Below are 14,741 nucleotides of genomic sequence, written 5' to 3'. Positions count from 1 at the left end.
GAGGATGCACTCCCAAGGTGGTTCACTCACAGGTGTTCCAAGTCGGTGCTGCTTGTTGGCAAGTGGCCTTGGTTCTTTACCACATTGACCTCTCCACAGGACTGCTCAGGTGTCCACATGACATGACAACTAGCAATTCAAGGGACACCAAAGTGGGAAGCTGAAAATGTCTTTTATGATGTAGTCTGGGAAGCCACACTAATCATTCCCACAAAATTCTGTTGGTTTCACGGGTCAGCTTTATTCAGTGTGGAACGGCACTAACAAAGGTGTGAATATCATGAGTGAGAATCATCGTGGGCCATATTGGAGACTGACTATCACAAATGCTCACAACTACATAGCACATGAAGTGTCACTTACTGAAAGTATGGAGCTGTCCAATAGGAATATCTGAGAAATGTATTTAGTTCCAATTCTTAGGATGTAGAAATCATAATTTTTTATAAAAAATTTAGGTTGTAATAATTTTGAATAATCTTAAAATTCTGAGAACAATACTAATAAAAATGATTAAGCAGTTTAATATTTTCTGTGTGCTGTACCCATTTTAATCATCACAGTGATTATCAGGTATTATATCAGTTTTACAGATAAGAAGCCTGAGACACAGAGAACTTAGGTAGCAGTTCACAAGGCTATTAAGTGGAGGGCCAGAATACAAATCCAGGTTTTACTGCTTAAAGCCCATAGGTTTTGTCACTGCCTTCTTACTAAAGAGCACTCTGTTCCAAATTTCTGAATATTTGCAAAAAATATGTATATATATTTTACCACTTGGAGCAAGTAATATTGTATTTTCACTAGTATTTCTGAATTATGTTGACTGGAAGGATTGTAAAGTAGAAATAAGTACTGTTTCAATTGTCTTCCTTTCGATCAGAAACTGATACTCGAGCTTTGGCAAAAGAGAGACAAAAAAAGGACAACCACAACCTCAGTGAGTATATTTTCCTTTTTTCAAAACAAAATTAATTAATGCAAGAGGAAATGCAGAATTTAAAATGTGTGATGTTTTATTGTTGCCCCATAAATATTTTGAGGTCAGATGACCAGAAGTGTACATGCTCACTGGTAGAGCTATGTTGGGAAATTTAAACAATGTGAACTCTCAGAAAAGCTAGACATTTTTATGAAGTTCAGCACCTCAAGTTCTCTCCTTGATCATTCTCTCTCTCTCTCTCTCTCTCTCTCTCTCTCTCTCTCTCTCTCTCTCTCTCTCTCTCTCGAAGACTGCAGGTGAGCATTGAGTTATGTCTGAACTCAGTTGTGACTCATGACTCCAAGGTTTAAAGAGATAAAAGTGACTTTAGAAAATATACACCATTTAAATAGCAAGAAATGTGACTCCAGGTTCTTATCTTTCTGTGTCTATCTGCTCCTCCCTTCCTAATGATAAGGCCTCTTACGCCTTCCTGGGGGTCACATGAGATGGGTAAATGCAGTCCAGGGAAGTTGTTGAGGGGCAAGTTGAGCTTTAGAGTGCTTTGTCATGTCTCAAATGCTTAACTGTCTTAAGTGAGCTTGACTAATTGAGTGTGAAGCTTTTTTGTTCTGGGAGCCAAATCAAAAAATGAGAAAAAAATAGAATAGAATAGAATTAAATAAAAACTTTAAAGCCCTAAAACAAACCAGGGATTTCCTTACATGTGGTTAGTTGAAATTGATTCTACATGTACCCGTGAAGCCTGCATATATCTGTTCATCAAGCATCTGCCTACGTCACAGAGTAGGTTGGCTGTGTGACTGAGAAGAGGGCTGACCTGTGGTTATAACAGTCCTTAGAGTAATTGCGGAGAGGGAAATGATTTGATTCTGATCACTTAGTGGCAGAGCAGATAAGTGTTGGTGCAGTTTATGAGACAAGTAGAACCTGAAAGACAGAGCTAGTTGTTGCCAGAAGGAATTAATAATACATCAAGGAGATAAAGGCTTCTCTCTTAGTTTTAAGCCTGCTAACTATTACCTTCCTTGCTCCTTTCTTCTCTCCTCTACATTTGCACTTTAAATAACAGGTCATTTAATGTAAAGTATGATAGGTGCCTGGTATGACCATTATCAAAGAGTTTTCTAATTTGGATTCTCTTACTTAGGGATCTTCCTTTTTGGAGATATCAGTGTTACAAAAAATTAATATCACATTTTATATATGAATCTAGGATATCCCTTAACATTTGTGAGGATCATGGCTGGAGGACAAATAAAGTCCCACTTACCAGATGTCTAAATACTTAAAAGCTATAACTCAAGCTAGAAATGCTAAATTAAGTATGTTCTATCCTTCCTAAAGATTGGAAGGCCAGGTGTGAAATAAGAATTCTCAGATCCTTGGAATTCTGAGTAGGAATGTCAGGGTGGGGCAATGCCAGCCTTTAGCCAGCAGCCCATCTCACTTCTCTGTCTACCTCCTAGAGGCCACTTGCATTTCTATGCTGCAAGTGGCCTCAGACACGAGTGGGAACCCCTCATTCTGTGTATTCAAGTTCTATACATATCTCTGCAAACAGCTGCCCTTTGTCTGCATCTTGGGACTAGGGTAAGCACCTTGGTGTCCTGATCCTCCCTCAAGAGGATGGACCTGGGAAGCAGCCTGAACAGGCTCAGGGTGTTTGGGAAGATATTCCTGTTGCAAATTACCCGGAATGTAGTTTAGAAGGGGGATCCCTTTGTCCTGTGGCTGCCTTGCTCAGTGTGGATGGGTATGGTAAGAAAAGGCAAAGGGGGCTCCTCATCAGTATGGGGTCTGAGAAGAGAGGCCCCTTTTGCTTGGATCTAAGGACAGGAATGAGTGAATATATCAAAAACTCGGTGACGAGTGAAATCACATGTAGCATGAAATAGTTTAGTAATTTCTTAAAACTTGACTCCTTTACAGACAACTAGTACTGGAGATGAAAACATTGAGGAACCAAACTTCTCATCATAATTAGCCATTAAGTTTTACTGGGCACAATCTAAGAAGAGCTGGGTAGGAATTTCTGATATTTTACGTAAGGTGCATCTAAATAATAGATTTTGATAAAACATTATAGGACTAAACCAGTCTCCTATTTTGAGATAAAACTGTGAACATCCTTCCTAGCTGCTCTTCATCTTATATTTAAAAGTCTGTTTTATAATATAGGAGTGAGTATGTGTGAACATAGACTTACTAATAAATTCTCACTGTAAAATATAAATGTATTTCTATCAGCATTATCTTTGTTTATTTTCTTTTCAGTTTTTTATATGGTGTCAGTTTTTTGAATCACATGCATAGGAAAACAGGATTGGTAAAGAGGGAAAATAAACTCTCCCAAGAATCAATTATATCCTAATTTCAGAGGAATCCCAATGTATTATTTTTGAAGGTCAAGTTCATTCATGGTAAATTGCTTTGTAGAGTAGGTTCACCAAGACAATTGATATTTTTTTCATGACTTTCCTTGTTTCTAGTAGCAGATCTTATTTTTGAAGCACGTATGGTTTAATGTTTTTGACATAGTTTTCTTCTTCTTCATGACATTTTACTTCCTTCATTTCCCTAAAAAGCTTTAAAAATGTTATCTACTTAAACAATATTATGCAAAAGTTGTGGTTCCTGATACTGGAAATATAGAGCACTGGGAATATAGGACTACTCTGTGCTCTATAAGACTGTTCTTAGGTAAGGGTCAATATAGAAAACTCTCCTTATTTGTATATTTGACATTTATTGAACATTTACTGGATGCACAAAATTTCCATAAGCAATGGATGCATAGAAATGCAAACAGAGAAAACAGTCTCTGAATAAAAACCTACATCAGTAGTTCTCAAAGTGTAAGCCCTAGACAAGCAGCATCGGCATCACCTGGGAACTTGTTACAAACGCAAATTCTTGGGTCCCAACCCAGTCCTACTAAAATCAGAATCTCTAGGTGCGGGGTACAAATTTATTTTAACTATCCCTCCAGGTGTGTCTGATGCATGCCAGAGTTTAAGAATCACTGCTCTATGTATTATTGAAAGTTGTTAAATTAGAAAACTATATTTATAGTCTAATCAACGTACATTTATTTAGCACCTTTTACATGCCAAGGCCTCTGGAGATACAAAAGAAATGGTCCCTGCCCTCAAAGAGGTCATAGTCTATTTGGGCACACATACCTACCATGTAGCAAACTTTGTGTTAGCCTTTCAGTGACGTGTATGAGAAAGGAGAGTATATAAATATATATATATATCAGTATGAGTGAATATTATTGCATTTCAAAGAATGATAAAAATGTTGTTTTTGAGAGAAAATGTTTTAAAATAATTGTGAATAATAGACTCACAATTCTAATATTGTTATTTTTACTTTTAGAATAAAATGTGTTTGAATTTTTTATTTTTGAGAAGTACCCTTTTCACTAAATGAAACTTTTTTGCTCATTGTTTTTCAAAGATTGTTAAGAAAGTTTACAGCTGACCAAAAATGAATTATGCTTTAATGAGAATAATCAATAATATTTCTTTTTTAATAGTTGAAAGAAGAAGAAGGTATAATATTAATTACCGAATCAAGGAGCTTGGCACTCTTATTCCAAAGTCTAATGATCCGTGAGTTCACCAATCATTTTAATAATGTTATGGTTTCAATCCCCCCCCCAAAAAAAATGGGTGGGAGAGAGGGGGAGGGGAGAACCAAAGACTAGGAAACTAACCAGCTGTGGTAAAGATAAGGCTACTGCTGGTCTCATTTTTAAATATCTATTCAAGGCTGACAGTTATTAAGCATCAACGTTGTTACTAACACTTGTCCTATTGAGCTATAGGAAATAAGTAAATTATTTCTTCTCAGTATTTAGTGGATTTTTCTGTATGGCACCAATATTTGCAAATTTAGTGGTAGTACCAAATGCTTTCATGATACTGACTGGCATCCTCAATTTATGATTATAGCACTCCTTCCAATTTAAGATTTATGTGTACGTGAAAATTGGAATGTTGAATTTTCAGAGGTTCCAAAATTCTGGCGATATGCAAGCAGAAAAAATAGAATTGTAAAAACAGGCTGATTGATGCCAGTCAATAATCGGTTATTGCAATTAAATTTTCAGCTAGGTTATGGTGTCATACAGTCACAAAGTCAGTTAAACAAGATGATTGAGGTTGTAAATTTCAAGAAATAGTTGATAAAACAAAATATCAATTTAGCATGTTAAGTGTTTCTCTAAAAACATGAAAACATTGTAGCATTAATAATGACTAGAAAAAAATGTTTTGTTCAGACTGAGAACTGGACTCTCCAGATACTGGCAAAAATCCATTATTCAGAAATGATGATGTTTGATAAAGTGATATTTGTGAAATTTGAAAGTATTCTTTCCCTAAATGTAAATGTGCTAGTTCACTTGGACAATTCATCCATTTATAATAGAAGGGAATGCCATATTTATTCTTATGGGCATAGTAGATAGTGAAGGCATCTCCAGTAGAATGGCAGAAAGAGCACTGGACAGAAAGTCTGAAGAACTCAATCTTGGTGTAGGTCCTACCAATAATTTTCAAATCTTTTGAAGTCTCTAAGCATGCAACTCTTTCTGTTAGCAGAAGGGAACATCCATTTTCCAGATAAGACTTTTTTTAACACTTAAAATATAAATGCACATTTATTCACCAAACATTTGATGTAAGACCAAGACCTTTTAGTTTGAATGTGTTTCAATTTTTCTTTCTTACATAAACTGCACAAAAATGTGTAGTCTATTTCAATTTCTTAAAGATAAAACAAAAACCTAAGGGCCAACCACCTAAGTGTAGATGGATATTTTTTAATGTTTGCACTCTAATTTCTTACAGCATATTTTTTAGCAACCTATCTCTACTGACATTTTACTTGAGTTTTTCCAAAGCTTTTAATATACTTTTCCTAAGAACAATAGCTATCTTTATAAATGCTTTTTCTTCTTTTGCATTCCATTAGTTAACATACACATAATTTAATTATACTATCACAATAATAAGTACAATGGGCATTCATTTAACAGCCTGTCAGTAAGCACATGTCACCACAAGGATAACAGAAGTACCTGCGTGTCTCAGAAAGTAGCCTAGTGTCTGCTTTGTTCTGTCAACAGTCAGTGAGTATCACAAAGGGAATGGAGAACATTAATTAATCCTGAAAGTGATTAGATAAGGTCAGTTAAGAGAGCTTCCCTTCTAACCGGTAGAGCTAACCCAGGTAGTGCCAGGCCCAGGTTATATGCAGAAAACAGATGAGACTCTAAAATTGGACTCTGAAGCCTGACTGAACATCTTTAGATGTCACCATGCCTGTAAAGCACCAACTATATGGCTGGGTTTTTATAAAAATAAAATCAAGTAATATGTATGAGAATATCTTAAAAATTATAAAGCTTGTGTGAGGGATAATTATTACTCTACATTTTTATAGAAGATTTGGTTGTAAAATGGCTCCTTTCTGGTTCTAATTCATTGTCCAGAACAGGGGATGGAAAACTTTTCCTCTAAAGGGCCAGATAGTAATTATTTCAAGCTTTGTGAGCATAAAGTCTCTCAAAATTATTCAACTCTACCATTGTAGCGTGAAAGCAGACATAGACAATATATATATGAAAGAGCATGACTGCATCCAATGAAACTTTATTGACAAAAACAGGTTGCAGGCTATAGTTTGTCTACCCCTGATCTAGAATATGGAAAATCAATTTATCACAGAATCACATCTGAAAGGGACCATAATTGGGAAAGCTTCATTTTAAGTATTCTTAAGGGACTTTCTCTTCTTTGTGGATTTCAGAAAGAGGAATTATTAATTGTTTTAATTCTATTATATTATATGTAGGCACTGAAAACATCAGAGTATTACATATTACACGTTAGAAGGATAGTAATACCTCATGAAACCTTTGTTGCTGTTATAAGTACAAAGAGCGTGCTGGGTCACAATAGAAAACACATTTCTTATGGCAGATGCATTTGAAAAAGTGGGAAAGCCACAGATTTGCAGATACAGCACTGAACTGAGAGAGGAGACCTAGGACTCATCTTCTAAACACCGCATGCTCTTGGGCAAGTAGCTGGAACTCTGAAGCTTTGGTTTTAAAAAGGCTCTGAGGACCTTTCCAGCTCATGGCTAGAATCAACTTACAGTTTGGCTTAGCAAATGAAAGCTAATACCTGAAAGCATTTTGAATTCTATGAAGTTGCCATTTTTGTGTATGAAAAACATTCAGAAATTTGTACTTCTTTCTTCTTTGCTGGGTCAAAATAGTATGGTCAGAAGGGAAAAACTATAGTAAAGAGCTATTGTTGAGGTATATATTTTGAGAAAATGAAATGAAAAGCACACAGTCTCTTAACTGTCAGTGAAAAATAAAACCAAACAAAACTAGCAAATACAAAAAGTGAAGCATTTCTACAGATGTGTGGTAGTGATTTACTTCATATGTGCTTTTAATCATATTTACAAAAAAAGTCATATTTGTAGATATAAAAATGCCAACAGAGCATGAATTATTCTAGTTGTGCTATCAAATTATTCTTTTCTTTCTACTTTTTTATATATAAAATTAAGGTATTTTTGTATTGATTTTTTTTATCTTCTACAGTCAGAACTTTCTCTGGCCTTTGTGTAAGAATGGCAGTTGAGGTAGTAAATGAGACCTAACAAGACTTTCTAAATCAGAAGTTATAAAATGTTGATCAAAGCAAGAAGAATCAGACGTGTCTTGGTGTTTTCTTTCTTTTTTATTTTTTTAATGCTTCTAAGTGAATGGGCACCCCTAAGATGACAACAGATTGTACATTTTCCATAGTTTTGCCTGGCAGCATTCTTACTCCAACTTACATATTTCTGTTACCTGCTTTAGCCCTATATACATTCAAGCTTTTAACTTTCTCAACGATGTAAGTTCTTCAAAGAAAATTATTTTGTAGAAAATGAAAAGCCGGTATCAACATTCACTCCTTAGGTATGTCTTTGTATGTGTTAGTGTTTATAGTATAATGTCATATATAATGTTTTTTAATGCCTAACTGCATGAAATTATCTTGGGAGAGAGGTAAACATCTCTTTAATATATTTGGAAAACTTGAAATATTTTCAGAAGAAACCTCATATATTAAAATGGCTTTAAATAGAGTGAACTTTTAAAACATTTAGTGAAATGACATCAAGTAGATATTGTAGCAAAACCCATTGTGTGTTTTCTACCACAACTTTTTTTTTTAAAATCTTTATTGGAGTATAATTGCTCTACAATGGTGTGTTAGTTTCTGTTTTATAACAAAGTGAATCAGCCATACATATATATATATCCCCATATCTCCTCCCTCTTGCCTCTCCCTCCCACCCTCACTATCCCACCCCTCTAGGTGGTCACAAAGCACTGAGCTGATCTCCCTGTGCTATGTGGCTGCTTCCCACTAGCTATCAGTTTTACATTTGATAGTGTATATATGTCCATGCCACTCTCTCACTTCGTCCTGGCTTACCCTTCCCCCTCCCCGTGTCCTCAAGTCCATTCTCTATGTCTGTGTCTTTATTCCTGTCCTGGCCGAGGTTCTTCAGAACCATTTTTTTTTTTCGATTCCATATATATGTGTTAGCATATGGTATTTGTTTTTCTTTTTCTGACTGACTTCATTCTGTATGAGAAAGACCATACTTCGAAAAGAGTCATGTACCACAATGTTCATTGCAGCTCTATTTGCAATAGCCAGGACATGGAAGCAACCTAAGTGTCCATCGACAGATGAATGGATAAAGAAGATGTGGGACATATATACAATGGAATATTACTCAGCCATAAAAAGAAATGAAATTGAGTTATTTGTAGTGAGGTGGATGGATCTACCACAACTTTGAAGGTTTATTTTAAATCTAAATAAACAGTACCTTAAACTTCAAAGTTGACTAGGGTTATTGTTTTCATCCTATTCCTTCTGTCCTTCAAGTTTTTCTTCCCATGAGAAGAAATAAAACAAAATTAGGGCCTTTAGGCTCCTGTTGCTGCTTAGAGTTTTAACTCAGGAGTTCACTACACTTTTCAGTGACAGATAACTTCTTGGTTTAATGACAAAAGTAGCCTCTTTTCCCCCTACCCTTCCCACCACTAGATAATTCACTGTGCTTGGAAAGATATTAACAGCTGTAGTGGCCCCAGAGAACTGACAAAGCATTTTCAAGCTTGAGACAGACGTGGCAATGGTTTGGTGCTTTTCAGTAGAAGATGGCTTATTCCAGCATTCTCACCTAGTAAGCATTTTCACCTGTGGTAGAATAATGTATCTTCCTTTAATTTGTTACAGCTAATGGAATTGTCGTCTAACCTGAACTTCCAATGAGGCACATGCCAGTCAGGTTCATAAACTACATTTTCCCACTTCTGAACATTTAATAAATACATATTAAGTTCCATGTATTTCATGTAGATCACGTAAACCAAAAATACATGCAGTGTAATGTCTTTTAAAATTTTCCCTACAAGTTTACTTTCTGTTGTATTAAAAGAAATCTCATGATTCTAAATGGAAAATTCATCCAGATTTTTCAACAGCTCTGATTAACTTTTAGCAATCAGTTTGGCCCTATTCTCCATACATATTATGAATTGTCAGATAGTATTAAATATATTGATGTATGTTTTTAGATATTAAACTCAGTAGCCTGTCTGTAGTTCCAAATTTATCATCTCTCCTGTCTAAAAATAAGTTTTAATAAAATATTTTTTCTATGCTACAGTCTGAAGATTATTGGCAATGTTCAACTGTATTTACTTATTGTACACTTACTTAAAAATAGATATCCAGCTTTTTAAAAAAAAGTTGATGCTTTTTGTGCAGAAAAATTTGCCTAATGACTCTAGAAAGTTTTGCTCTATTGCATAAAGTGATGTTGCCAAACTCCAATTTGTTTCACAATTACTCAGGATCACCATTCAGGAGGGACTTTATTTTTCTTTTCCTAGAAGCATAAAAGCAACCTTATAGAAAGTAGGTTAAAAGATTGGTGCATTTGAAATGATCTTAAAAAAATTTAGGCTTAAGTCCTCAGTAATGTACATTTCCTCGTTCATTAATGCAGAAATACTGCACATAGATTTTAATCTCAGAGTTAATAATAAAAGCAATTTTCACTAAAAATATAAAAACTGTAATGGTAGAATCATGATATTGCATTTAGCTCTCCCACAAAAAGTCACTTTATTACTTTCTTTTGACACTTATTTTCATTCTGGGATTAATTTTACTATATAAGGGCTTCTTAACTATTCTATTAAAATTTCTATTCAGAAGCAATAATATCTAAGAGTGAATAATAGTCATGTAAATCATTATTTCATATTAATGTGAAAGATTTTGTAAGTTCTTATGAATTCTGCTGACATGCACAATTGTGAAAAGGTTATCTCTCCTTTCTACAGTGATATGCGCTGGAACAAAGGAACTATTCTAAAAGCATCAGTGGAGTACATCAAGTGGCTACAAAAAGAACAACAGAGAGCTCGAGAATTAGAACACAGACAGAAGAAATTAGAGCAGGCTAACAGGCGCCTTCTACTCCGGATTCAGGTTTTTATAAGAACGTTGCCATGAACCATGTAGCTTACATATGATTTATCCTTCATCAGTTTTATTCATTGGTCTCATTTATTTTTTTCTCATTAACAATTATTTTTTCTTCCCAAGGATAATTTTATTGCCTTTTAGAAGTTCATGAATTAGATTGATTCAATTAGGTTTTGATTAGAAATCTAGGATCAAGTTGGCTTTAAAAGTATATAATGAATGACAATAACTAATTGCAAAAATGCAGAAAATAGAATCAATTTTATAAACACACAAATATTATCCCAGTCAAAAAATAATAATAAGCAGAACCTTTGTTTCTCTGGATAATATTGGACATTAAGTTCTCCTCTCCCCCTTTTATTTCTATAGTAACATTGCTATGGATTTCATTGCCTTAAGGCATATTATGCCAGTTTATATTGTTACTCCTCATCTGTTCATGTGACACAAAATCTCAGAATATAGGTTTTCAGAAGCCTCAAGATTTTTTCTTTAATATGTGAGCAAGCTTACTGCCAGGTAAAACACTCCTGTTTCCATGAAATGGACCTATAGAGAGAAATTAATCAGGAAGAATGACTAGAAGATTTCCACTATCTCCAAATAGTTGTACTGTAGCCTAAGCCACTATGGGACCATTATATGTCATGTATTCCTTTAATGAACAATCTGAGTAGTTTTTTAAAATCTGAGTATTTTCCTCAGGGTTATTTTTCAGGCATTAGAAATATACCACACTCTGTTATTTGCAAAGAATATTTATAATATGTATTAGTCTTCATTTTGAGTGCTTGTTAATATTTTAAATCTATTTGTGGCTTATTCTATAGAGTTGAGTTTACTTTCAAAGTCGTTATTTAATTATTCTTGTTTGAAATTGCAGGAACTAGAAATACAGGCTCGTGCTCATGGTCTGCCAACGCTGGCTTCACTTGGCACAGTTGATTTAGGTGCTCACATCACCAAACAACAGGCCCATCTTGAGCAGAATTCAGTAGACTATTGCCAACAATTGGTTCTGTCTCAGGGGACAAGCCCTGAGCTCTGTGATCAAGCTATGGCCTTCTCTGATCCTTTGTCACACTTCACAGATTTATCATTTAGTGCGGCTTTGAAGGAGGAACAAAGATTGGATGACATGCTACTGGATGACACAATATCTCCATTTGGAACAGATCCTCTGCTATCTGCCACTTCCCCTGCAGTTTCCAAAGAGAGCAGTAGGAGAAGTAGCTTTAGCTCAGATGATGGTGATGACTTATAAGAAATAAACAGGCTCAATTCATCAACTGGGAATCAATTCTATGCTGGTGCTATGCAGTGAAGTTCTGTGTTTCATATATTGCTTTGGCTCAATTTTTCTGAAAGGAATATATTGTTCATGAAAAACTGATTGGTTAGAAACAACAGAATTCACAGGAAGAAGCAGCACAGTGTCGAAGAATTATTAAGAGCAAAAAAGATTTTTTTTCTCTGAGTCCAAATCTACTTAAATTTTGTTTTCCTGGAAAGAGGCACAACATAAGAAAAAGCTCTCTACTGATATTTTAAAAGTAGTGACTTGGTGGTGTACTATTGGAACTAACAGACTGCAAAGAATAGACCTTCTGAAATATACATTTTCTTACTTCTGTCTCCTTCCTATTCAGCTCTGACAATGTTAATTTTCAAGAATCAAGATCAACAGATCTGGTTGTTCATTGCCTTTTTTCCACTGTCTGGGGGATAGTTGTCTAAAGTTCAAGCCTTATAGGGGAACTAATTAAAAAATAGATTATCTACCACTTATAATTGAAAAGTGAATCTACAATAAACATTAGAATTTTCCACAATAAAATACAGAATATTTATAAAAACTTAGGATTCTAAAATTAGACTCTAATTCCCTTGGTCAGTTCAATCACACTAACTCTAAAAGCATCTTTGCATATTTATGGAGACATGCTCTGTTCAGAAAAAGAACACATTGAATGCTGTCCTCAAGAATACTGACTAGAATTGTTATCGCTTCACACAAGCATACCCACCGCCCCCCCAAACAGGTACACAATGCAGATAATACATGTTCTTTTTTTCCCCCTTCATTCTTCTGATTTTCTAATCAGCATCTGAAATTGCACTCCAAATCCTTTTTACTTTATCAAGAAGAGATATTGGATAATCAGTTTCAGCAAATAAAATATCGAAAGCCCCCCTACTAGGACAATTTGTTAATTTGTTAAATAAAACTTATCACTGTTTCCAAAATTGGATTTAAATTAATTAGTTGATACAATTTTGCTCCAAATTGATGAAATACTGAAAACTGGATTGCCAACTGACAAAATAATTAGTAAAACAAAAAATCTTTCTTATTACATTCAGCTCTGAGCAGAGGATAAAGTTCTATTCCTGTGAGTACTTAGAGTACCCTACGATCTCTGTTAGCCTTGTTAGCATTTATTATTTATATCTATGGTGCTTCACTCAAATTATTCTCTCTTGAGCTTCTTCAAAGCATTGGGAATTGACTTACCAAGGATGTTACTCTGTGCTAGACCTGCATGAATGATTATCTGATCAATGAGTATTTATGGAGGGATACTCAAAATGGCAGTAAGTTCTGTGAAAATATAGAACAGATGAGCAAAATATGGTCTTATTCCTCAGGGAGTTAAAATGATTGCATGAGAAACCACAACAAAAGATAGAAGACATTTAAAATTAAAGCTTACATGGTGCAGCATAAGCTGCAAATACAGGAGGTCAGAAAAACTAAAAATGAAGATTGGAGAATCACAAAAATGTGTGGGCATAGCAGAATTTAACTTCTTTTAAAAAGCATACATTTGGTGGAGGGGAGGCTATACAGGTGAATAATATCAACCAAATGATAAAAGCGAGAATAAGTTGGGGAAGTGTCTTCATGATACATTCATTAGAAAGATCTGACCACCCTAGAAGATGTCTGTTCGGAGTCCTGAAAAATACTGGCGACAAGTTATGAAAGCCCTTGAAAACCAAGATGAAATGATGTAGCAGGAATAGATTTTTTTATTAAGAGGAAGAAGCCTAAAAACTAAAATGCTACTGTATATTACTAATGTGATTGACATGTAATCTTTCATGAATATTAACTTTGGGTTAAACTTTTGAAAGGGTGCTTCAGGTATTACATGAAAAATACGTCATCACAAAATTTGAGATTTTAATGCTAATGAAAGTGGAAAATATTAGATCTTTATGGTGTGCTTATTATCTCAGGCTTAGCTTACAATTAGCTCAGAGTTTGGAGAATTAAAATAATTTTCATTTTTTGACATGAAAAAACTCTTAATTTATAGGAATAGTTGTCAAAGCCAGATAGATAAATTCATCTGAAATAGATCACGTGAAAGAGAGCCATAAGATACATTTCCTCAAGAATTTTCAAGAGAACATTTTATACTTTATGACAAAATTCCACTTTATTATCCGAGTTGATAAGTTAACATTGCAAATCATAGAGAAGGAATATATCTTGAAGTCAATGGAAAACACATCATTCTAGATAGAGGCTAATTTCTGTTCTCATTTTATACATTATTCTAATTTCTTCATATTCTGAGAAAACTTACACTGAGGATTTCTTTACTCTGTCATCATTTTCCATTCTGCTAAAATACTACTACTCAGCCTTGAAAGCCATTTCTCATAATCGTAGCTAGTGAATGGTTTGACACAGGATGGTAGAGTCTGGATGAAGGAGATCTGTAAAGGGTAATAATATTTGCTACTACTTACAGATTATAATAACTATCAGCGGATTGTAAAACAGGTAATGGATTTTTAAAGACAGAGTGAAGAGTAGTGTTGTGTCACAGTCAACTGAAGTAAATTAAAAAATTAATTTTAGTCATTAGTTCTTAACTTTTAAGGCCTTGATAATCTATTGAAAGTTATAGACTTTCTCCCTGGAAAAATATGGAATATATGTATGTATATATTATATATATATATATATATATATATATATATATATATATATATATGTCCCAAAATTTGTATGTGTTAAGAGGTGTGGGGGATCTCCTGAATATCTCCTTGGATCACAGATGAAGAACTCCCACATCAGGTCTGTTGCTCAATTGATAGCATAGTAGCTATGTATCTATCAAGAGCTAAGTGTACAGTTAATGTCATATGTAATGATGGAGGAGGGAGCCCTAGTTATCTGAATA

General features: G+C 34.5%; 1 protein-coding gene across 3 annotated transcripts in view; it reads left to right on the top strand.

Annotated features, from left to right (window-relative positions):
* Nucleotides 1–12,408, top strand: part of TFEC (transcription factor EC) — a 73,838-nt gene extending 61,430 nt beyond the window's left edge. For 2 of the 3 annotated variants that reach the window (XM_065883875.1, XM_065883877.1), the window contains 4 exons: nt 884–940; nt 4,488–4,563; nt 10,395–10,542; nt 11,426–11,806. In XM_065883875.1, coding sequence (XP_065739947.1) covers nt 884–940; nt 4,488–4,563; nt 10,395–10,542; nt 11,426–11,806 — 662 coding nt within the window. Of the gene's footprint in view, nt 1–883; nt 941–4,487; nt 4,564–10,394; nt 10,543–11,425 lie in introns of all 3 variants that reach the window. The other variant, XM_065883876.1, reaches the window with a different exon arrangement.
* The last annotated feature ends 2,333 nt before the right edge of the window (nt 12,409–14,741 follow it).

Source organism: Phocoena phocoena, chromosome 9 (genome assembly GCF_963924675.1).
Source record: "Phocoena phocoena chromosome 9, mPhoPho1.1, whole genome shotgun sequence".
In the NCBI taxonomy this organism is placed as follows: domain Eukaryota; kingdom Metazoa; phylum Chordata; class Mammalia; order Artiodactyla; family Phocoenidae; genus Phocoena; species Phocoena phocoena.
Note: the sequence above shows the minus strand (reverse complement) of the source record. Positions and strands in the feature narration are given on the sequence as shown.